This window comes from Eptesicus fuscus, chromosome 8 (assembly GCF_027574615.1).
Source record: "Eptesicus fuscus isolate TK198812 chromosome 8, DD_ASM_mEF_20220401, whole genome shotgun sequence".
Classification (NCBI taxonomy): domain Eukaryota; kingdom Metazoa; phylum Chordata; class Mammalia; order Chiroptera; family Vespertilionidae; genus Eptesicus; species Eptesicus fuscus.
In genome coordinates this window covers 9,234,593-9,260,103 of record NC_072480.1, presented here as the reverse complement: position 1 = coordinate 9,260,103, position 25,511 = coordinate 9,234,593, and the positions used below count along the sequence as shown (strand labels likewise).

Sequence of the window (25,511 nt, the reverse complement as noted above, 5' to 3'; positions counted from 1 at the left end):
TCATGGGGATGTAAAGTACAGCATAGGGTAGTGATGGCGAACCTATGACACGCGTGTCAGCACTGACACGCGTAGCCATTTCTGATGACACGCGGCCGCTGAGGTTTATTAAATACAATTATATATAACAATTATACATTTATGTTAAACTATAAATATCGCGAAATAATATTTTTTCCTCAAAGTGACACACTACCCGAGTTATGCTCAGTTTTTTGGCGAAGTTTGACACACCAAGCTCAAAAGGTTGCCCATCACTGGCAAAGGGGATACAGTCAATGATACTGTAATAACTATGCATGGTGTCAGATGGGTTCGAGATTTATTGGGGTGATCACTTTGTAAGTTATATAAATGCCCAATCACTGGGTTGTACACCTGAAACTAATAGAATGTTGTACATCAACTGTACTGGAAAATTAAAAAAAAATTAAAAAGGTAAGAAGTAATTTTCAAAGAAAAAAAATTAAGGTGGGAAGAACCTAAGGTTTTAAAAACCAAATAATTCTTGGGACAGCCCATCACTCCCTCAATAGACAATTAAAACGTGCACAAGACAGAATGAACTGAAAGCAATAAAGTCTAAGAAAGATTTTTAAGTTTTTAAATTAATCTAGTGAACAGTCTCTGATGGGAGAAAATGGAAATTTTTCTATGTCCTTAAAGAAACAAAAATAGACCTAATGAAAATATCATCTGGGTTTTAGGGAAGGCAAACACCTAAGTTTTTGTTGCACTGGTAAATGTTCTCAACAACTTACTTTTAGAGGTTTGCAATGCATATCTTGGGAATAACAGTTAACAGTTTTAAAGTCATAAAAGTAACTTAAAAGCAATCTGTCTTGTTTTCTGTGACCAAACCATGGAAGTAAATATTATAGAAGCATTGTCAAAATTGAGGCTGAACTTTGCAATTACTTGGTTTTATGCCTCTTAATGATTAGACAAGTGTCAGTTAATTTGTTAAATTTAGAGCTAAAGGACAGTTTCTTAAACTTAAAGAGAAGCATTTCCCACCCCCACCCCCACATGTAATTCTTGAATTATTAAGAGGTTATGCAGGCCCGTGGTTTTCAGGCCACAAAATCTGTGAAACACAGTACCAGGTAGAACCTGTCATTTTTCACAAATAAAAACAGATCTGACTGAAAATAGGCACAGATGCTAGGAACAAATCTCTCAAAACACTTGTGTAAAAAGTCCAATATGACTGAGTATGTTGTACTGTTATGCTTAGTTTCACTGTGTTCAGCACCTTGAAGTTTCAGGTACATAGTGGGTAGTCACCATTATGGTTGTTATTTTTTATTAGAGAAATCCTAGAGTAAACCAAAGTGACAATCTTGAGCTCTCAGGTGTACTGCAAGATAACAGTGCATTTCATCTAAAATACAAAGCATATATCCTTAATTTTCATAATATTTAACAAAGATCCATCTTTATGAGAAACTAGAAAATGCCTGTCATGAGGGACCAAAAAAGATTTTTTTAAATGTCAACATAAAGGCAAGAGAAGATATTTGAATTATTGGTGTTCTTGTAGATAGAAGATGCTTATATAATTGGAGCTAATTATGTCATTCTTGACTAGTTTCAAGTTCTATTTATCAGTAAAAAATGGAGGTGGCTCTTTTCATTATATTCTGAGTTGGTCTGGTATGTTAAGCAGTTTGTGTGATTATATATATTTAGTGACACTTGAAAGGTCCTTCCCCTTCTAACCTCACACTTTAAATGGAAAAATCCTCTGTAATAAAACTCTGACTCTTAAGAGTACAAAAATAAATGAACATATTCTTTCATTCCTCACTCAATTCTCACAAAAGCAGCAGTGTTCCAGCAGATTTATTGGGGCGATCACTTTGCAAGTTATATAAATGCCTAAACACTGGGTTGTACACCTGAAACTAATTTATTCTAGGAGGCAGTTTTCCTATATATTTCCCAGACCCAATTAGAAAAGCTCAGATATGAATTCTCAAGCTAAGTCTCATCAAAGAACAAAGATTGTTGAAAGAAACTCATTTGTTTATTTAATAAGTACTTCCTGAGAATCTATGTGCTAGATAATTATGCAAACATGGGATACAGAGATGAGTGAGAGATCCCTCCATTTCTGAAAGTCTGTGCCATGTTCTTACTTTTCTCTAATGGGCAGGTGCAAAGGCCAAGACAATCTCTGCATCTTCAAATGTTTCTGGAAGTTTCCATTAGGCCACTGAATTCCGCCCCCCACCCCCCATGCAACTTCAATTACTGAAAATAAGACATACTAGGCCTTTCTTCTTCAGACTAAGATTTGATCTTTGTATACTAGCTGTAAGATTCTGCTACCTGTGCTTTTTCAATTTAGATTTGCTGAAGCCAAACAGAAAAAGAAAACTTATATTAGGTAACAACCAAATTAATATCCCTATGCACTACCCTCCCCTCCCATTTTTTTTGACAGTTGAGAGTATAAATATAGATTGTGAGCACTTAACACCATTAAAAAGAAGTAAAGAAATGAAATTGGGTAAACAATGCATATGACTATAATAACTTTCTTCCTCCTTAAATAACTTATTTATATACTAGTATATCCACCATTATTTTAAACTTATTTCTTTATAGCTCCCATTTCTTAAAGAAATAGTTATACTGTACTTATAATCAAATTATAAGCAGTTAAGACTCTCAGGCCTTACTTAGGTAATGCGAAGTCAGTAAAAGTCAGCTTGAAAAATCTGACAGAAGCCTCTCTGGAGCCCAGGCATGTCCATTCAGTTACCCATTCAATGACAGTAAGCCTAAACAATCTGCTTCAGACTTAGTTCACTCTTAACTTGACCCTGTTAGAAATAAATGAACAGAAAATTGTGCCTGAGATAAAGACTGTGACTGTTGATTTCAATACTTTCTCACTTTTTTAGAAAAATTGACTGCTTTATCTTGACTCCACATTAAGTACAGCCAACTATGTTTTTTAGTTGCCTGGGATATAAATATTTTAGAAATAAATACGTTAATTATTTTTTTCCTTCCAAGAATTTCATCAGTTTCCTAACAAATTCCAGAGATTTTTTTTTCAGTCTTTATTATTAGCAGGCTGAAACTTTGTTTTTAACAACAAAATTTCCTAGCACACCTTGGAGGAATCAGAAGAAGTATCCAATATTACTAAAAGTTAAAGTCATTTGGAAAAAAACATTGTTTGTTACATCACTTATAGCTATAATTAACAGAATTAAACACTCTACTACTCTACTATATCTAGGTAGGTTATTGATCTAAAATATGTAATGCTGATAATAAATGTTTAAATTAATCTTAAAAAGTCTATTTTTAAGGATGGATACTAAGAGACAACAAGGTATATAGAATGTATTGTTTTTTAACATATTTTCTCACATGATATGTGTATTGTTTACCTGAACAAAATATCAGGAAGATTAAAATAATAGGAAGAGTGCTAAGACCTGCTGCATAGGTTAGACAGGAAGCAGATCATACACAATTTCTCCTTGTGTTAGCTATAATTTCATCCCTTTGCTCCTTAGGCGTATTGCTTCACTTTGCTTAGGAATGGTTACACAGATGACAGGAGGACAGTATTAGCAGTTAAATGACTTTGCTTCAGTTTCTTGTTCTACTATAAACTAGCTGTGTGACCTTATATATATAGGTTACTTTTCTGAGCCTGTCTCCTCATTTGTAAAACAAATGGACTTGAGCCATATAAGGAAACCCACAGCAAATATAATACTTAATGGTGAAATACTAGCAGCTTTTCCTCTAAGATCAGGAACAAGATGAGGATGCTCACTTTTGACACTTCTATTCGACATAGTCTGGAAGTTCTAGCCAGAGCAATTAGGTAACAAAAAGAAATAAAAGGCACCCAAATTAAAAAAGGAGAGGTAAAATGATCTCTGTTCCCAGATGATATAATCTTACATGTGGAAAACCCTAAATATTCCAAAAATAAACTGTTAGAGCTAATAAATGAATTCACCAAAATGGCAGGATACAAAGTCAATACACAAAAAAAGATCAGTTGCATGTCTATACATTAACAATGAATAATCTGAAAAGAAAAGTATGAAAACTATTTCATTCACAATAGTATCCAAAAGAATAAAATTCTTAGGAATTAACAAAAGAAGTGAAAGACTTTTACAATGAAAATTACAAAACCTTAAAGAAATGAAAGGAGACACAAAAAAACGGAAACACATCCCATGTTCATGGGTAGGAAGACTTAATACTGTTAAGATGTCAATACTACCCAAAGCAATCTACAAATACAGTGCAATCCCTAGCAAAAATCTCAATAACATTTTTTTTCAGAATGGGAAATATCAACCTAAATTCATATGAAATCTCAAAGAATTCAGAATAGCCAAAACAATCTTGAAAAAGAAGAACAAAGCTAGAGAACTCATGCATCCTGATTTCAAAATTTATTACAAAGCTACAGTAATCAAAACAGTGTGATATTGGTATAAAGACAGACATATATAGACCAATAGAATAGAACAGAGAGTCTAGAAATAAACATTTGCATGTATGCTCAAGTGATTTTTGACAAGAGTGCCAAAACCATTCAATGGCAAAAGCCATTTGTCTTTTAAACAAATTGTGCTGGGAAAACTAGATATCTACATGAAAAAGAAAAAAGTTGGATCCCTACCTAATACAATATACAAAAATTAGCTAAAAATGAATCAAGCACCCAAATTTAAATTCTAAGACTGTAAAACTCTTAGAAGAAAACATAGGACAAAACCTCAATGACATTGGACCTGGCAACGATTTCTTGGATATGACATCAAAGGGCATAGGCAATAGAAGAAAAAATAGTCAAATTTGGCTTTATGAACATAAAAAAATTTTATGCATCGAAAGACAGTATCAACAGAGTAAAAAGGCAACCCACAGAATGGGAGAAAAATATTTGAAGTCATGTACTTTGTAAGGTTTTAATAGTCAGAATAGAGAAGTTTTAAAACTCAAGAACAAAAAGCAGCCCAATTTGAAAATAGGCAAAGGACTTGAACAGATATTTCTCCAAAGTTATACAAATGGCCAATTAAGTACATGAAAAGATGCTTAACATCACTAATCATTAGGGAAATAAAAATCAAAACCATAAAAGATATAACCTCACATCCATTAGGATGGCTACTACCAAAAAAGAAAAAAGAAAAGATGTGCTGGCAAGTATGTGGATAAACTGGGACCCTTACGTACTGTTGGTAGAATTGTAAAACAGTACAGCTGCTGCGGAAAACAGTATGGAGGTTCCTCAATAAACTAAAAATAGAACTGCCATATGATGCAGCAATTCTACTTCTGGGTATATATCCAAAAGAACTGAAAGCAGGTTCTTGAAGAGATATGTGTCACACATGTTATTGGCAGAATTATTCAGAACAGCTAAAATGTAAAAGTAATCAACTATCATCAATCCTCTGACACATGAACGGATAAGCAAAATGTGGTCTATACATACAATGGAATATTATTCTACCTTAAAATGGCAGGAAATTCTGACACATGGTACATGAATGGACCTTGAGAACATTAAATGAAAAAAGCCAGTCACAAAAAGACAAATACTGTATGATTCCACTTATGTGAGATAGTTATAATAGTCAAAATCAGAGAGAGAAAGTCGAATGGTGGTTGCCAAGGTCTAGGGGTTGGTGATAGGGAATTAGTGTTTTAATAGGTACAGAGTTTCAATTTTAAAAGATGAGAAGAGTTATGGAGATGGATGATAGTGATGACTGTAGAACATTATGAATGTATTTAATACCACTGAACTGTATACTTAAAAATAGCTAAAATGATATGGTATTTAGGTATGATATTTTACCATAATTTAAAAAATTGAAAAATAATTTAAAAAATAGATGGACAGAATAGGAATGGTCTCTCATATGGTCTCATAAGGATAAAATAAGCTAATGCTGTGAAAACACTTCATAAACTGCAATGCATCACATTACACATCGATCTAGATTTATTTGAACATTTATCATTATAATTAAATTGTAGATCAATGTACCTGACAAATTACCCTTAAACATGAATGAAAATATTTTTAGAAATCACAATCATGTATAATTTTCAGTGTTCACTTTTCATTCTGAAAAAATGGTTTTTGTTCAAATTATACTCCAAAGCTTATGAATAAATATTTTAAAAAATAAAAGCAGAATTTCTTTAATTACAACTATATTAACATAGAGTTAGGTGAGTAGTAAGTAGTCAAAAGTATTTTAATCAAGGAAACTTGCAAACCAACTGAAACCTAGTAATTATTCTTAAACAACTAGAAATACTAAGTAGCACAATATAAAGTACACATGTGTGTGTCAGACAAACAATATAAAGCATCTGGGGCTAAGAAGTGTACATAAAATAAGGTGGAAGCTTGTCCTGCATGTATAAAGTAAGATATATTCAGTAATGTTGATGATTAAGTACCATGCAAGTATTTAAGCTTCTTGTTATTTACTGTTTTTACAGTGGAAGAGAAAACTGTAAATATTTTTCACCTCCAAAAGCTTTCTTATTTCTATGAATTTTTGTCTTACATATCACTAACTTAATAGAAAGGCTTTAAGTATCTTATTATAATTAAAAAATATCTTACTACAGGTAGCATTTCAAATTCTAAAATAAAATTTAAAAAGTACTTGGAATCCTGCTTTTTAATACTTATTTAGAACAAGCTAAGATTTCCTAATACTTGCCTCTTGTAATCTAAAAACAACAGGGATTTTCTTTTCTGTACAGGCAGCTATGAAGTTATCAGGTAGTAACTGTCCATCTGAAAGAAACTGGTCATCTTTTCCTTGATCAATTAGTATGTCAAGCTGAGAACCTGGAAAGGACTTCACAAGATGTGTAGCATCATAAGCCTATGAAAAGAAAAATATTAAAAAATAAATCTAAAAGTGCCCAGAAATATATATTTTTAGAATATACTACACTAGAACCAAATAGAAATTTAAAGCCATTTAAACTCTAAGGCTGATTAAATCGGAAATATGCTTTTAAGTTGACTTAAAAGCTGGCTTGCCTGGTTTTTATTTATAAAGTTTTCAGAATTCTTTCCCAATGATAGGCTCTCCCCTACTTTGAAGCAGACAGATACCAGTGATAAGAATCCTGTATCTCAAACATTCTATAGAGTATAGCCTTTTTTATTCTAAACTTTTAAGGTTCTTAATCACCTCTCACCTCAAAAAACAAACAAAAAAAACAAAACCCTTAATTTTTTTCCTTTGTAAATCCCTCCAAAAATTAACTATTTTTTCCAATTCCATTACCTTTTTCTATTTCCAAATCTTCTCTATTTCAAATAAATAGTCTACTTTTTGTCTCTTCCTTTTAGCTCTAATTCCAGACATAAGTACATTCAGCCCTACCTTTTGCTATCTGTTGAACAGCACAAAAGATCTGCTATCTCCATGAATTTTCACGAAATCGTGATTTGAATAATCTGAATCATATTAACAACTCAAAATTAAGGAGCTGCTACTAGTTACAATTTTACATTTTAGCATCCATCTTTAAATATTCTTAATTATTCATATCTACTTAGTGACCACAACTTTTATGCATTGATCAAGAAGAACAAAAATAAAAATATTTCTCCTTCTAAAGCAGGAGTGGGGAATGTCTGGCCTACGGGCCATATAAGGCCTGAGAAATCATTTGATCTGGCCCTGCCAAGACATTAGGGGTGAGTTAATTAAATCTTTGACCAAAGGCAGCAAGCTAATTTTTAAGTTGATTAATTTTGTATGGCCCGAAAACAATGTTATAAATATTCAAATGGCCCTTGACAGAAAAAGGTTCCCTGCTGCTGTTCTAAAGTATCATGCTTAAAAAGACTTATTTTCTTTAATCTTAAATTGTGGACCAGTTGTTTTATTGCTAGCTTTACCCAGTGGCCAGATAAGTTTCTACTGAACGAGTACAAAAAACATTTTACATAAATGTTAAAGGCACGCCTTAAAATTAAATACCCATTGCATTTTGAAGTTATTTATTACATGTTCTTACAAGCTAATATCTTTTTAAAGTATGATACTTTGTAAAACACAGTGTAATATGAAAATACGAGAACTCTCATGATCCGTCTGCAATGTGTTAAAAGGAAGAAGTAGAAAGTGACTTATAAGTCCAACTAGTTCTATGATTTCATAATTCTGCATGGCCTCCTCATTACAATAATAAATTAAATAATAGCCTAAACACAGCATAATTAAGATAAAATCTACTGCCACTTGGAGAAAAAATTACATAGATTCCTTAAAGGTTACTGTGTCGCTACCTCCTCCTAATTAGTTAGTTTTCCACCCAGTTCTTCTATTAGACCATAAGTACCTTGTGGAAAGGAAAGGGTCATCACCCTCCTGACACAGATCTCAAACGCTGCACAGATTTTGCACTTGGCGAGGACTCAAAATACTGGTGTAAGCACATTGTCAGGTCTCAAAGCACCTAAACTGATCATTTTCAACCCTCTTCCAATACAACAAAAACCTAAGACTAAACAAAACCAAAGAAAATTCTAATCTAGTGAGCAAAGAATTGACTCTCCAGTTTACTAGACTTTCACAGATCAATCTTAAAATAGGGGTCCATGTGTAAATGACCTTGAAAGCACTCAAGTATTTTCTACTTAACAGGCACATGATGAGTTCATTTGTAAAATATTCAAAGTCTGGATGTAGTCTGCAAATGGCTCATTTCTACACAAGAGTAAAATGAGTGTCAGGAGAAAGAACTATTTTTATTTTCATATTGAAGCATCTGTTCCTATGCTTGAAAAAGCAATCTTGCTGCTAGGAATCTATCTATATAATAGAGGAATATACAAATTAGCTGGGATGCTGTAACGTCACAACCAAACAGCAGGAACCTGAGGCTGCATGGCACCTGGCTGGGGCAAGGGACCTCAGGCTGTGTACCCCCGTCCCAGTGCTGGCCGGGGGACCTCAGGCCACACCCCCTGCCCCGGTGCTGGGCCAGGGGACGTGAGGCTGCACATCCCGCCCGGCAGGGCTTGATAGGGGTGGGGGCTGGCGGGGCTGGGTCTTCTGCGTTTTTGAAGCGCGTGCAGGTGGTGGGCGGGGACTTGACTCTGGGTCCCGTGGTGCGCCCCAGACTCTGACAGGAGAAAGATTTTCATATACATTTTACTAATTTTCTTTAATCTCTGACACTTTTATTATAAAGGGCAAATAGCAATATTAAAATATTTCCTCTAATTAATTCCCTTTTAATGTGCACGAATTTCGTGCACTGGGCCACTAGTATTCTCATAAATGTGCATTACACAATACCTATGTACAACTTTTTTAAAAAATTGAAAACTTCAGAATGAGTATTGAGATAGCCATCTGGTACTTACCTTCCATTTACTTTGATCTGTTCCCAAATATCCACTAAAGGCTTTTTTGCCCCAAGGACAAAGCACTGGATTGCAAATTGGAGCAAATGCTGACACAGACTTTAGAAACAAATAAATTTAAAAACAAGTTATATGTTGCTAAATCAAATATGAACAGATATTTGAAACTTGCTTAGGAACTCAAAACTTATTTGCAACTTGCTTATGACTCTGACTTGCCATGATAACGCCTGTGAATAATTTTCATTTTGCTATATTATGAGCTTATATTGTAAGATCTCTTCATAATACATCTTTTGTGTGTTCTATTAAGAGAGCTAATAAACTACAGGTGCTAAAATAATACAAAGTGATACATTACATTTTCAATTAAGTAATGCACAATGGAAGTTTATATTGAGATTCTACTCCTTTTCTTGCTTAAAATTAATGTGTAGTAATATGGAACAGTTTATGCCTACGTTTCTGAACACATTATTAAATCTGAGACACATTATTTCTCTTAAACAGTGCCAAAAAAGCCCTGAACAATGCCATTAAATATGGAAGAATTTTTAATACAATATAATTTTATGCAATATAGTTTGTCACTGGATAAAAATGCAAAGATGGAATCACTGAGTTTCAGAGTGTTTGTCAATGTTATGTTTATCCATGTCTACTAGCTTTTTTAAAGGACAAAAAAATTCAACCAAATTTGATTTTCTCCCTCAAACACAATAAATTTGATTGCTTTATGCACAAAAAAAGAAAAATAAAACCCTTGTTTTCTGTCATGACATGAATTAATTCAATTTTATAAAGCTTACCAAAAGGAAAATATTTGGTAACAAAGCAAGAAACTGCTATGAGAAATATTTTCATTTCTCAGTGGCACACACAAATGATTAAGAAGTTCTTCCTAAGGGAAAGAAATGGATTAAATATATCTTGAGGTCTCTGATAGTCTTGTGATTCTAAAGACAGAAGCAATCTTAAGATGACCATTGCTTCAAGATTTCCTTTTTCCATATTATGTTATGCTGTGCTGCGCAGTATAGCATTCTACATACAGTGGTTATTCCAATTTGGCTTAAACAAACAAAAAGTAAAGCTTAAAATAAATAAATAGGAAGGCTGAGAGTAATATTTTTCAATCAAGCTGCATTCCAATTTTCATCAGAGGCATTAAGAATCGAGAAATCTTACATTTTTACAAATCATGAATAAATTCTCTCTCAAAAAACCTAAATCAAACTTCACAAAAATGTTCTTGGTAAAAATATAAGTACATGATATAATATTAATCAAGAATAACCTTTAGAAAAGAAAATGCCTAGAAAACTATAGTTTGAATTGAAGCAATGAAATATGATACAATTTTTTAATACTTTTAGTAAACCCACAAGAAACCACTGTGATTGAATTCTTATGCTTCTGAATATGTAGCATACATTGTGTGGTCAAAATTAATACTCCTCCCCTACAACCTCTTGAAATTCCCAACACTTCTAGAATGGTCCCAGTACTATAATAATATCCTAACTTCAATCTTTGAAAGTTCTTAAAATTATATTATCCAAGAGACATATTTGTCACTGGAAGCTTAGGTAACCTTACTTTGTATTTTCCAGGATTCTTTAAAGCACAAATCAGAGCTCCATGGCCTCCCATGGAGTGGCCAAAAACAGACATCCTTTGGGGGTCCACTGGAAAATTGGCATTTATGAGTTGCGGAAGCTAAAGAAGATTTAATAGTGTGACAAAAGATATAAGAGAAAGTTCACTTTTTCAGTTATATAAAATAATTACACAATCAATAGTTCTAAATCACAGTCTTACAGTGGTATGAACTATTAAAGTTTTTTTTAAATCTCAGGTAGACAATGGTAATTAATATATCACTGGAGAATATATGGCATATCTTCCTCAGAAACCAACTTTAAGAAGATGCATAAAGGACCTTTAAAATGTCCTAAACTTTTGACCTAGTAATTCCGAATCTATTCTAAGGGAAATGTCCTTAAGGGAAAAGAATTATACAAAAAGACAATTAACACACTAATATTTATTATGTAACCATAAATATCCTACATTAGGACAAAGTAAATTATGGCATATGACAGCAATTATTAAAAGTATGTTATAAATAAATATTGAAAAATATTTATTTTTTCAATTAAAAAAAGAATAAGATAAAAAATATTTTACAATTATAGAAAAACTAATCATACCAAAAAAATGTGGAATATACCAAACACAGCCATTATTTGGAGTGATAGGATAATGGGTGACTTCCATGTTATTGTTTCTGAGTTTTTATAATATAGCATACATTAACAATTAAAATCATATAAAATTTAGAAAAATGCATAATCTGAACATAAATATTATTAATAAAAGTAACGTTTTACTACTTATCCTTTCTAAGCCTTGATTAATCACTATAAAATGTGTGAATGAACCAGCTGCTAGAGAAATAAAAAAATTTTTCATAAACTTTTCTTTGTGTAACCTGGGCAGTACACATAGATACCAATATAATTATTAAACTCTCTAAAATTGTATTTAGTGTTAATTTAAATGGCAGTAAATAGAATGATAATACTAGTAAACCTTGGAACTGTCACTAGATAATAAATTTGTAGAAAGCAGATTCAACAATATGATATCCTAGTTTAAAATTCTCAGGACTAGAAGGATTTTGTGTCCAAAATCAAGTGTTTTGGCAGTCATGGATTAATAATTACAATATAAATAAAATTACCTCCTCCGTTACATAAGAGTACATTCTGTAGTTAGTTTTCCAAGGATATTCAGTGGCATCCACATAAAACCCAGCACCAGTGCCAAAGTCCCAGCTCTCATCTTCTCCTTTAATATTGCAGCCACCTGTCAAGGAAAACTTGTGGTTTCATCTACTCTGTAGTAATGGTCCATGTTTAATTGCACACTTTTAAATGAATCTGAACGTTCATTTGCTTTAAAGCTGTCAGCCAGATATTGTGGGCCTCTTTTCTTTGCCTTTTGGGGCACATACTTCCTGACCCTCTTGAGTGAGGCCATGTTCTAGCCAATGAGGTGAGAGAAAGAATGCCCTTCCAGGCTAGGTATTCACTGCCAACACAAAGCACCTGGCACTGATGGTGAAGTTCCCCACCTACACTTCCTCACTCAGTTTCACCTGTCAAAGGGCTTACAACCTCTTTTTTTATTTCAAAAATGTGCTGAGATTCCTTCTCTGATGACCTTCGCCCTTAACCAACACTTCCTATAATTCTCTTTATCACTGTGGTCTTAGAAGTGACAGGAGACAAATGCTTGCGTTCAACTTATTATCATGAACTTAGAGTGTCTCATGTACTTTGGAATCATTCCATCATGTTTCCCCTATTTACTCATGCCTCATTGGGATTTTCTTGTATTCCTTTCAATTTATTAGGATTTATTCTATATATTTACATGTAGCTAAAAAACCAACCATTAAAATTTTGAATAGAATTAGAGTAATAGGTTGAGTAACTCGAAGGAAATGACCTCTTTGTAATATTCAGTCTACCCTTCCAGAAACATAACAATTTTCCAATTATTAAGGTTTTAATTTATAATCTTCAGCAAATTTTATCATTTAAAAAAATAAATCTCCATAGTTTTAAAGTTTATGCCTATGCATTTTATATTTTTGATGCTATGTTGAATTAAATTTGTTATTACATTTCTAGTGAGACATGTCTTGCTTTTGTGTAATATAGCCTGTGAAAGGAAATGCACTACTTCTCAAGGTCAGCCATTTAACTTCCAGATAGTTTCAGCTGGCCTTTAAATTCCATTTCCTGAGACTTCCAGGGTCCACAAAAGAAGTTTTAACTATCTGATGGATTAAGCTGCACAATGTTTAATATTCTCTAATGTAAACATTTTAGACATTTATATTAAAACTAATCCTTTTTAAACTGCATGATGATTTGATGACTAACAGAGATGAAAAAAGACATAATTATCATATGACAAGACAGTTTACCTATATAATACAAAATGTATATAACATGGTATTTTAGAGTCATGGAGTCATTTGAAAGATTAATAGAGATATAGCAAAAATATGAAATTAATTTTAAAGTGTACATAATATCCCACTTATAACTTAGTCTTAAATATTTATATTATTTACAAAGTGCTTGGGAACAAGAACACTTACGAGGGCTGGTATCTGGAGCAATGACAACAAGGCCATGTTCTGAGGCAGCCTGATGATAACCAGATTTTGATATAAAATTCTGTTCTGTGCAAGTTAAACCTGAAGATCAAAAATACTGTTATCTCATGCTATATTGCAAGTGATTTAGAAGCTTTAACATTTTTATAATACAGAAAAACAATCTCACTAGGTATTATCAAAAAGCTTTTTTTTAAAGAAATTCTAAAGAAGATGCTTAAAGTTCCCCTTCTCATAAAATTTATAACAGTATTAATCTAAGACCTGAGTTAGGGTTAAGTGCTCCCTTAGCTGTCCTTTGAAAGTCACTCATTAAAGTTTCAATCACTAAAATCATTAGGATCAGATGCATTTGGGAATTCAGAAATTTTCAAGCTGTAGAATAGCAATATGGCGCATAGAACCAGCGTTATAACAACTCCAGTGCAATGTTATCAAACATGCTAATGAAATGTTACTATTTCTTCATCAAAACATAAATATTCACGGTGAGAAAATACTATGGTAATTTACTAAAAGGATGGTAATCATAATACAAATAACTTAATATTTTTATATACAAGTAGTTCACAGCAACAAAATTCAGCCTAATCATCTCTGTATTCCTCAATGTACTAAGAAGAGGGTAATGGTTACCACATACCTTCCTTAAATTGAGTTTAAGCCCATTCTTACAATTGTTTCTTCTATTTTTCCTACCTCTAAGCTTTTCAGTAATATGATAGAAGAGATGATTTACTTCTCTTACTATGGGAGTCTGATAAGACTGGCCAAGATGTGAGAATGGCCAAGAATGAACTGGCAATAGATGCCTGAGTCCAAAAGCACCTAACCCAACAGCCCTTTTGTTTTTTTCCCCTCTGATCTCTAAACAGATTTACATTTCCTGAGTGCAAGGTACTATGTTGTGTACCAGACACAACAGTAGCCAATGATAAATACCCCCCTACACCTGGTAATTAGCACTGTCAAAGCTTACTGATATGCATGATGCAATATGAGTAACTACAGAACACTTTTATAGTTTCTATTTATCCCCTAATAGCAGCACAGACTTATGAATTGATTGCCTAATCAAGATTTGCTAAATTAATAATTTTTTAGAAATAATTCTAAAAAAGATGCTAAAGTTCCCCTTTTCATAAAATTCCTAACAGTATTACTCTAAGATCTGTCTTAGGTTAAATGCTCCCATAGCTGTCCTGTGAAGGTCATATAAAGTTACAAGTATCACTGGATAAAGAGGAAGGATAATAGTGTAGAAAGCCCGGGCTTTGGATTTCAGAAAGGATCTGGGTTCCCCATGTCACACAACCACTTACTACAGCTAAACAAAATCAGGAAAGTAACTCAAACATTCAGAGCATCAGTTCTTTCATTTAAAAAATGGGCATAAGCCCTAGCCGGTTTGGCTCAGTGGACAGAGCGTTGGGCCGCGGACTGTAGAGTCCCGAGTTTAATTCCAGTCAAGGGCACGTACCTTGGTTGCAGGTTCTCTGGCCCTGGTTAGGGTGCGTGCAGGAGGCAACCGATCGATGTGTCTCTCTCACATAGATGTTTCTCTCTGTCTCTCCCTCTCCCTTCCACTCTCTCTAAAAATCAATGGAAAAATATCCTCAGGTGAGGAGTAACAAAAAAAAAGAAAGAAAAATGGGCATAATATTGTTTATTTTTACTTCATAAAGTAGTGTGAGGATTAAATGTGTTAACATGTGAAGAGCTTTGAATTGTGTCTGGTACACAACATAGTACCTTGCACTCGGGAAATGTAAATCTGTTTAGAGATCAGAGGGAAAAAAATGTTTTTCTAATTAGAACACAAGTCCCTCTATTAAAGTAGTAGGGACTGAATTGTAGATTAATAGAAATGAAGATATTTCTGTTAGTAGTATTACTCTCAGGAGTCTGGAGATTATTACTACTTAATATCTACTTGATCAACTGCACTTATTTTATATGAAGAGCCGGGGTTTTTTTTTTTGCAACAACTTTATGGAGGTACAATTCGGATGCCATATAATTCACCCATTTAAAATGTACTACCTCAATGATTGTTAGTATATTTATAATTATGCAACCATCACCATTATCTAATTTTAGGATATTTTCATCACCCCAGAAAGAAACCCCATACCCATAAGTAGTCACTCCTATTACTTCCAACCTTAGCCCCAGGTAACCACATACTACTTTCTACCTTTATGGATTTGCCCTAGCCAGTTTGGCTCCATGGATAGAGCCTTGGCCTGCAGACTGAAGAGTCCCAAGTTCGATTCCGGTCAAAGGCACATGCCTGGGTTGTGGGCTCGATCCCCAGTAGGGGGTGTGCAGGAGGCAGCCAATCAATGACTCTCTCTCATCACTGATGTTTCTGTCTCTCTCTATCCCTCTCCCTTCCTCTCTGAAATCAATAAATATATTTAAAAAAAGTTCTCAAGGTTCATCCACATTATATGTAGCATCTATGAGGACTTTATTACTTTTTGTTTTTGAATAATGGATAGACCACATTTATAATTTCATCAATTGATGAACCTTTGATTTGTTTCTACTTTTTTGCTATTATAATCTATATATATAAAAGCCTAAATGACCAAATGACCAGTCAACAGGTCGCTATGACACACACTGACCACCAGGAGGCAGACGCTCAATGCAGGAGCTGCCCTCTGGTGGTCAGTGTGCTCCCACAGAATGAGTGCTGCTTATCTGACCGATGGGCGCCAGACACTGGGCTCACGGCTGGCAAGCGCAGCTGTAGCCTGCAGGGATTGGGCCGAAACCGGCAGTCGGACATCCCCCAGATTGCGAGAGGGTGCAGGCCAGGCTGAGGGACCCCACCAGTGCACAAATCCATGCACCAGGCCTCTAGTGTATAATATAATGCATGAACATTTGTGTGCAAGTTTTTGTGTGGACATGTTTTCAATTCTCTTGGGTATCTATACTAATAAAAGAGAAAGATGCAAATTGACCATAACTTCATGATGTCCACCAGCCAATCAGGAGTGTGTATGCAAATTAACCCAACGAAGATGGCAGGTTAATTTGCATACACAGGTGCCAAGCAGCTGGGGGCGGGGAGGGACGCCTGTGTCGTCGCCATGGTGACAATGCAGGCGTTCCACATCACCCCAGCCGCTCCAGGCCTCTGGGCAGCGTGAGAAGGCAGAAAGGCAGCTCCGGGCCGGAGCAAAGGCGGTGCCGGCAGCCAGGGGAAGGAAGGCCCATTCTTGCACGAATCTAATGAAAGACTGTTTTGATGGTCAGATGCAATACAATGAATCCAGACCACCTTCTAGAATTGCAGTTTGAATGTTTGGATTTTGATTAGTTTATTAATTTTAGAAGTATAACAGATAATGTAATCTTTCTGTAATTATTTTCCTTCAATTTATTGTAAAGTAAATCTTCTAAAATTATTTTGTCATTATTTCTCAAGTGTACTAGTTAATCTTACCTTTTTTCAGAAAATCAAGCCTTAATTTCCAAGGTATATCTGTTCTTCAGCATCTCACTAAGGAAACTATCCCATTATTTCATGTAAATAAAAAAACATTCTGTTTTTTATACTCATGAAGCTCAATGTTTTGTCTTAATGGATTTAAATCTTGGTTAGGAATTTAGGGTCTTATTATTATAGTACCTATTATACAACACCTGGTATTTCTGATCTGGATTATTATTCTTTTAACCAAGAGATCTGACTTTAGTTGATCTTATCAGAAACAAAAAGCAAAAATAACAGGAGAAAGGGCTAAATACAACTTTGGACTATGAATTAGAAAACTTGTTCACCCTGTTATGAGATCTTAGGTGTTATGATATAACTTCACTGGGCCTATAAAATAGCTTACATGATTTGGAAGATCATCTTTAGCTATGTTTCTAAAACAATTAAACATGTAATTTTGTTATTACTGCTTTTGGAAATACCCAATATTCTTCTAGCAAAACCGTTTGCTTTTTTTCTATCACAGTAATGGGTTGTTGAGTTAAAATCAGATAGGCACTTAATTTTTGCCATTTAAAATATCCATTCCAATTTTTAAAGATTGGTATTTAGTGTTATCCTTGATGAAACCATACGTAAGAGAGTAAGAGAGGATTTATTAAGACAAGTTATAAGAAGAAATTTCAAGGAAACAAAGATAGCACTCTGTGCCATAATTTGGTTTCTGCGTCTCTCCTTGTAATGTTTGCTTCCATAGATGAAGTGCCAACATCTTGTAAAAGAAAAGTTAGCACAGAGGTTCAAAACTACTGGTGGCAAAACCTTACTCTCTCAAATATCCATTTTACAGTCTTTAATATTCACCTGATTAAGAAGCATTACTATTATTTGTAATTTTTCCAAACTGTTGCCAGAAAAGATCCATGGAGTCCAATTAAAATATTCCAGACAACAGTATAAGAAGTTACTTGTCTGTAGTTCCAAATTAGTGTGTCATTGGTGTCCTGGTTTTACCTTAATATTGTTCTATGTGAGTGGTAAAATCTCTACAAGAAATACGTGGGTATGTAGGTATAAACTAGGTAAGTAACTTTTCTTAGCTCTTGCCATTGAGTCCAGAACTTGACATTCTCTGTTAAATTACTTGGTCTAACTGAAAAAGAAGGTGAAATACATTGGGGTGGACACACAATGTAATAAATATACACATGATATACACTTGAAACCTACAAAATTTTATTAAGCAACTAGTAGCCCTGCACACGAATCCATGTGCCATAGCTCGCAGCTGCCCTCCAGTAGCTCTCCGCCCGCTGCTCTGCCCTCCTGTAGCTCCCTTTGCACCCCCTCCATAGCTTGCTGCCCTGCTCCCTCCTGTAGCTCTCCACCGCCCGCTTATAGCTCAATGCCCCACCCTCCTGCTGATCTGTGATCCGGTCGTTACACGGTCGGTCGTTATGCTTCACGGAATAACAACCATTTGCATATTACATCTTTATTATATAGGATGTCACCCCAATACATTTAATTAAAAAAAGTAATTTTTTAATGTGATTTTGTATTTAGTAAAATAGCTTTACTATTTTTGTGGGGGTGATGATATGTGTATAAAACATTACTGTATGAAATCCATAGATTTCTAGCTATGATTTTTAGTCATGCTGTTTTATGATTACATGATATTTAATCTATCATCATACCTAATAAAATGGTAATATGCAAATTACCATCACTCTGCTACACCCACGATTGGGCCAGCTGGAGGCGGAGGGGGCGGGACTCAGGGTGGCCGATTGGCTGGCGGTAGGAGCGGGAGGGGGAGGGGGGGCGAGGACTCGCGAGTCACCGACCCCCGCTCCTCCCACCGGCTTAAACTGCTGGCGCTGCTTAGGCCAGCACTGCGGAAGACGCTGGTGGCAGAACTCCGGGTGGCCAATTGCATGGCTGCTGGCACCAGTTATCCGCCAGCAGCAGTGTTCCTCTGGCCACCCGCCCAATCGGAGCGCCTCCCGATCGGAGTTCCTCTCGGGGTGGCCGATCGTGCTGGCGGGAGGCGCTCTGATCGGCGGGTGGTCAGAGGAAAACTGCTGCTGGCAGATAACTGGTGCCGGCAGCCAGGTGAAGGAAAAGTCTATTGCATGAAACTTTGTGCAACGGGTTCCTAGTCCTTTTAGTAAAAAAATTGCTGACTACTGGGCCTTAATATTGTATCAAGGTCTTCCCTGGGATAGATATTACCTGGGCAAAACCATGTCCTACTGTTTTTTGTCTTCCTCTCCCTAGAATTTTTAACAGGTAAAATTAAAACAAAACAAAACAGAAGTGAAATAAATGTAATTCAGTAGGCATGAAATTATTCTCAGGATAAAGTAAGAGTAAACTATGACAGTTTCCTAAAGCCTTATATATAAATGGCTCAGAAAGCAAACTAGTAAGTCAAGATAAATGAGTAAAAATAAATGAGCCAGTTAAAAAGAAAAAGAAATTCCATTTTAAAACTCAAATACTTAACACTTACCAGACAGCCAATACAGTGCAGGGCATTTTCCAGTTTCTGCCTTTGGTGGTAAGTAGATAGCAAATTTCATTTTGCAGTTCAGTTCAACACTGCAATTTTAACAGTCACACACACACACACACAAAATCAATGCTCCTCATCAGTCAAGGCAGAAACATAAAATAAGTGATTTAATGCCCAATGTAAGTAATTCCACCAACGTTCAGGAATGTACCTTGGCCCTTACAGAATGGGGCTAACTTAGGCTAGTGATTTATCAACCAACCTGAGCCTATTCTGTGCACAAAAACACAGTCATTTTGGCCAGAATAAATTTTAAAAATAATTTTAATATGCTTAATGTAGCACTAATATTATTAAAAGAAAAGCTGTTTCTGTTCTAAAATGATGTATTAAATTTCATAAAAAATTTATTCTAAAAATATTAAATTACATGTTCACTCATGGACACTGAAATGAACCACATCCTTAATTTGCTCTTTATCACTAATATTTTATTAAAATCACTACTATCAAGGCTAGATAATTTTCATTGAAAAACAAACATATTTTGTCCATGTGAACAGTAATTTATGCAACAATGACCTTTCATGGGCTTAAAGAATCAAATGGATGGAAGAAGAATGAGACATATAAAATTGTATCTTCTTAGTGGTTACCTGTCATGTTCAAAAACTTTCTGCAATCCCCCAAAGCATTTGTTGCTGGAAATCTGTTTCAATGCCATTCTTTTCCTATTAATGAAGATTAATCTCATTAATCTCTATAGAATTAGTTCCTGAAAAATTTGAAAACTGTTTTCAGATAAACTGTCCAATCATACAACTGTTTTTTTCACCTGTACTTTTTCCTCACATGCTATTTTTCTCTAATAAATAATATTAAGAAACTAACTGTCATACACACATTTTTACTTGTTACCACTTTAAAAAAACTTTAATATTTTGGTGTGTCATTATCAATTTATTAGCAAGTGTTTTTGTGTACGTGTGGACTATACCAAATTCTTTTTAGAAAGAGGCAGAATATAAATAAGTAAAACAGAACCAAAGTCATAGAAACATCGAACAGACTGTCCAACCTATAAGGGAAGGCGGGCGGGGGGAAGGAGGGGTAAAAGATCAATCAAAGGACTTGTATGCATGCATATGAGCACAACCAATGAACACAATTGCGGGGAGGAGAAGAAGGGGGTGGAGGTGAGGGCATGTGCTGGGGGGTGGGGGTGGCCGGGGAGTGGTCAATGGGGGAAAAGGGAGACTTAAGTAATACTTTAAAAATATATTTTATTGATTTTCCACAGAGAGGAAGGGAGAGGGATAGAGAGCTAGAAACATCGATGAGAGAGAAACATCGACCAGCTGCCTCCTGCACACCCCCCACCGGGGATGTGCCCGCAACCAATGTACATGCCCTTGACCGGAATCGAACCTGGGACCCCTCAGTCCGCAGACCGACGCTCTATCCACTGAGCCAAACCGGTTTCGGCATTAAGTAATACTTTAAACAATAAAGAATTTAAATTTTAAAAAATAATAAAAATAAATAAATAAAAATACAGCTTGTCATAGGGAAATTTTGAAGTTTGGTAATTATTTCCTCTCCAGCAAATCCTTTAAGTTTTCATAAATAATTTTAAATTTAAATGTTAAGATACCACACATTATTAGTTTTTAAAAATAAACTTAAAAATTGGAGAATCACCTTTATCAATAAGTGCTTACTGAGCAAAGAGGAACCAGACTAACTGGTTTGTATTTCTCAAGAAAGGATTTCCTTTCCCTCAAGTATTACCACTTTGGTGGTCTTTTCAGTAAAAGGTTCTGTATGCTGATCAGATGCAGAACTAGGGTTATTCCTCAAAAATATGTAAAAACCTTAAAAAGCTAATTTTGGAAATGTCTTTGCAAAATTCTAAACAAGATTAGTTTCAATCCTACCTTAAAGCAATCCCCTCAATAAATCCAAACACTTAGATTTGCATTGGAAAGCTGGGATTTGAACCAGAAAGATATCAGAGACTCTGCTGCTATGCTCTCCTGCCTCCCTAGATCAGTGGTCGGCAAACTCATTAGCCAACAGAGCCAAATATCAACAGTGCAACGACTGAAATTTCTTTTGAGAGCCAAATTTTTCAAACTTAAACTATATAGGTAGGTGCATTGTTATTAACTTAATTAGGGTACTCCTAAGCTGGCCTTTGCTAAAAACTCAAGGTGCCAAAGAGCCGCATGTGGTTCGCGAGCTGCAGTTTGCCGACCACTGCCCTAGATGGTCTTTAAATACTCTGTTTTTTAGACAATCTAAGATTGACTAATTTTATAGTATTAAGGTACCACAATTATAGAGACATAACCTTCTATTCATAGACTTATGCTTTTAATCTATAAAGGATAAATTCTTAAACAACAAACTGCTCACTAGATGCTATTAATTCTAAATATTAACTTCAGCTACTCTTGCTCAAGATCTTATCTTAAATAATGAACTAATAGATACATTAATTATGTGCTGAATTATTCTACAGGGAAATCCTATTTTCTTAAACCTAGCAGGTACTATGTCTGCTGCTTCCCCAAAACAGGGTACACTGAGTCTGTATCTAGTACATAAGAGTTACTAGTAATTATTTGTTGAGTTAATGAATGATTAAATTTTAACTTCTTACTACCTATTATGTGAAAGTTTTAAAAATTAGTTTGTACTGCCAAAACCGGTTTGGCTCAGTGGATAGAGCGTCGGTCTGTGGACTGGAAGGTCTCAGGTTCGATTCCGGTCAAGGGCATGTACATTGGTTGCGGGCACATCCCCAGTGGGGGGTGTGCAGGAGGCAGCTGGTCAATGTCTCTCTCTCATCGATGTTTCTAGCTCTCTATCCCTCTCCCTTCCTCTCTGTGAAAAATCAATAAAATATATTTTTAAAAAAATTAGTTTGTCCTGCCCTAGCTGGTTTGGCTCAGTGGATAGAGCGTTGGCCTGAGGACTGAAGAGTCCCGGGTTCGATTCCGGTCAAGGGCACATGCCCAGGTTACAGGCTCCATCCCCAGTAGGGGGCGTGCAGGAGGCAGCCAATCTGATTCTCATCACTGATGTTTCTGTCTCACCCTCTCTCTTCCTCTCTGAAATCGATAAATTAAAAAAAAAATTAAAATTAGTTTGTCCTTTATCACTCCATACTTTGTTATTCATTTTAATAAACTACAACTAGTGTATTTCCTCTGGTTTTTATTCAAATTCAAAATCAGATACTTTCCACTTGGTCAGAGAAAACAAAGTAAAAATACTGTTTTTTAAATCTGTAAAATGAATAAAAAATAAATAAAAGCTTTACACGTTTTTTTCTCTAAAAATCCATTTTAGAAACTACTGTCAATTATAAATCAAGAAAAAAGTCAGGTTCATTAAGAAATATGACATAAGCTAAGAATTAGATATACTATGATTTATGATATGACACACTAGGTAATTTACATTTTTCATTAAAAATTTTTTATGAGCGAAATAATGTTTCAAACCAAGTCATTAGATTTTTCATTCAACTTCAAAGTAACATACAAGATATAAAACTTAAATTACCTGTCCAGTTGCTAACTGCTCTTTTGTCTGTACCAAAGAGTAAATGATCCTGGAAAAACACACAAGTGGTTTATAAACAGGACATACTTTTCACAACAAAGGCTATACAGACATGTACAGTAGATTAATCAACCATTCTTAACGGAGACATTTTCTTCTCCTTAGTCAGGTGACTGCTGACCCGGGATATGGTAGCATGGAAAATGCAGCTGATAAAACAGCATTTCTACTTTATAGGATTAAGGAACTATAATAATTTTTTTTAAAGTTTTAAAATATAATTTAGAAGTATAAGGTGTAGTCAAGTCCTGAGAGTGAAGAAAATAGGAGTGGGGACTAGGAAAGCAGAGTAAGATAAAAAGCCTAGATCTGTCTGGCCAACAATTGTAGGTCAACTCTTATTGAAGCTAGATGTCATCCACCTCCAGGAATTTGTTTTTTTGCATTTTTACACATTCTTTCCTTCTTCCCGTGTAGTGTTTTTGCTCCTGTTCCCTCACACTCCCTGATGCTGATCCATTTATTAGCAGTGTCCACTCCACTGGCTCTTAACTTGCACTCGGATGTCGAGTGTGACTCGACACGGTTAGCATCGGTAGCAGCTCATAGGTCGAATTGTATTGAATGTATCAATAATGTGAAATATTAAAAAATCCAAATAAATAAGTTTGTATGAAAAGAAACTCGTTTTTTATTCTACTGCCGCGCTTTGTAAAATCTGGGGTATTAAAAAAATTAAATCCCGAGTAGAATAAAGGGATCGAGAAAAAAGCAAGCGAGTGCAAGGGTTAACCTACACACAGCTCTCCCCAGCATCACTGGGTTAGGGCGCTGCGGGCGGTCCGGGGCTACAGGGTTAATTCGGGGATGGCTTAGGGCACGGCTGGCTGTTAGCACACACAGAGGTTAGCTCCCGTTATTCCCCCAATAACCTCCTACAAGTCTGCTCAGGGGCCGTCTCCGGAGGACGCCCTCAGAAACGTACCCAAGGCCGCTACGGAGCTCAGACAGGCCTTCACAACACAAACAGGAGACGCGGGTCCCCGTTCACCGGTGCGCGCCGCCCGGCCCCCCAACCCGGCACCGCGACACTAACGCTTTGGGGCTGGTTTCCCCAGTAAACCGGGTGCACGGTCACCTCAGGCGGCGCAGGGCGGGAAGAGGCCACGGGATGGGAAACTCTGTGGCCGGTCGCGGGCGCGGCTTCCTCTCAGCGCCCCGAACGCGCTCCAGGACTTCCAGCGAACGCCAGGGCTTTGGGGCGAAGTCCTCCTCCCAGAGCTCGGCCTGCGGCCCGGGCTGGGCAGCGAGCGGGCCCGGCCGCTGTCTCGGCGCTCGCGCCCGCGGGCCCCGCGGGCCTCAGCGTCCGCCCCGCCCCCGCCGTGTGGCCGGTGCAGCCCCCGACCCCAGAGGGCCCAGCACAGCCGTCGCTGCGCACACCCGGTCTCACCTCCGCGACGGCGGCAGTAACCCAAGTTGGAGCCGAAAGGCGGGGCCTCAACATGGCCGCTGGGCCCGAGCCGGGCCCGCCCCTCCGGAACCCGCCCCCACTGTCCCCGCCCCGCCGGCCCCTCCCCCACTGTCCCCGCCCCTCCCTCAGGTCTCTCCCCGCAGCCCCAGGGGGAGGCTCCGCCTCCTGCTGCTGCTCTCCGGGGTCCACACATCAAAGACTTACCTCCATGGACAGCGCACCATCTTCCCAGAGGCAACAGGAAAACTCCCACGTTGGAATAAACCCGAGTTCTGGCCCAAGTTAACTGGTGGACAAGGTTTCCACGTGAAGTTATTTGGAAACTAGGACATAATTTCAAGTCTGCTTCCCACCCCAAAACCCACAAAAAATCTTTCCAGTATACCCACTTGGTACCTGGAGTTAAACAAGGGCCATTTTTAAATCCCTGGAAACATAATAAGAACTCCACCAATATCCTTTTTTTCCCTTCTCTCAATGAAAGTTAATTGAACTGAGTAATGGTTGCTAGTTGATGGCTTAAAATAAATCTTTCCTTGGCCTTTTTCTTCTTTTGCTTGATTTAACTGATTGAGTGTACTTTGCCCTGGAGAAAATTGAATCTAATTACAGAAAAGCTTTAAAAAAATTTTTAACCAACAGCTAGACTCACAGATTGTAAATAATATCATCTGAAAGGCAGGACTAGTTTCACGGGTGTATACTCTTGTGTAGTAGAACAAGATTCCTGCATTTGGTTTAATTTTCTGGTTGGCTTCTTTCCTATGCCACATTGTTTATTGTTTTTTAACAAGGAGCCCATATTCTCATTTACACTGGGCCCTGCAAATTGTCCTACTGATCCTGCTGAAAGGACTGGTGGGTGAATGACCTCTGTGGAAG

The 25,511-nt window shown here is 36.2% G+C and overlaps 1 protein-coding gene across 6 annotated transcripts in view; it reads right to left on the bottom strand.

Moving 5' to 3' along the window:
• ESD (esterase D) overlaps positions 1 to 24,689 on the bottom strand; it is a 29,125-nt gene extending 4,436 nt beyond the window's left edge. Inside the window, exons 1-9 of one of the 6 annotated variants that reach the window (XM_054719751.1) lie at positions 24,609 to 24,623; positions 23,159 to 23,207; positions 20,242 to 20,316; positions 19,583 to 19,671; positions 13,593 to 13,691; positions 12,162 to 12,286; positions 11,015 to 11,134; positions 9,416 to 9,514; positions 6,744 to 6,911 (exon numbers count right to left, since the gene is read on the bottom strand). In XM_054719751.1, coding sequence (XP_054575726.1) covers positions 6,744 to 6,911; positions 9,416 to 9,514; positions 11,015 to 11,134; positions 12,162 to 12,286; positions 13,593 to 13,691; positions 19,583 to 19,671; positions 20,242 to 20,309 — 768 coding nt within the window. In that variant the 5' untranslated portion in view covers positions 20,310 to 20,316; positions 23,159 to 23,207; positions 24,609 to 24,623. The other 5 variants (XM_054719750.1, XM_054719752.1, XM_054719754.1 and 2 more) reach the window with 5 other exon arrangements.
• Positions 24,690 to 25,511: the final 822 nt, after the last annotated feature.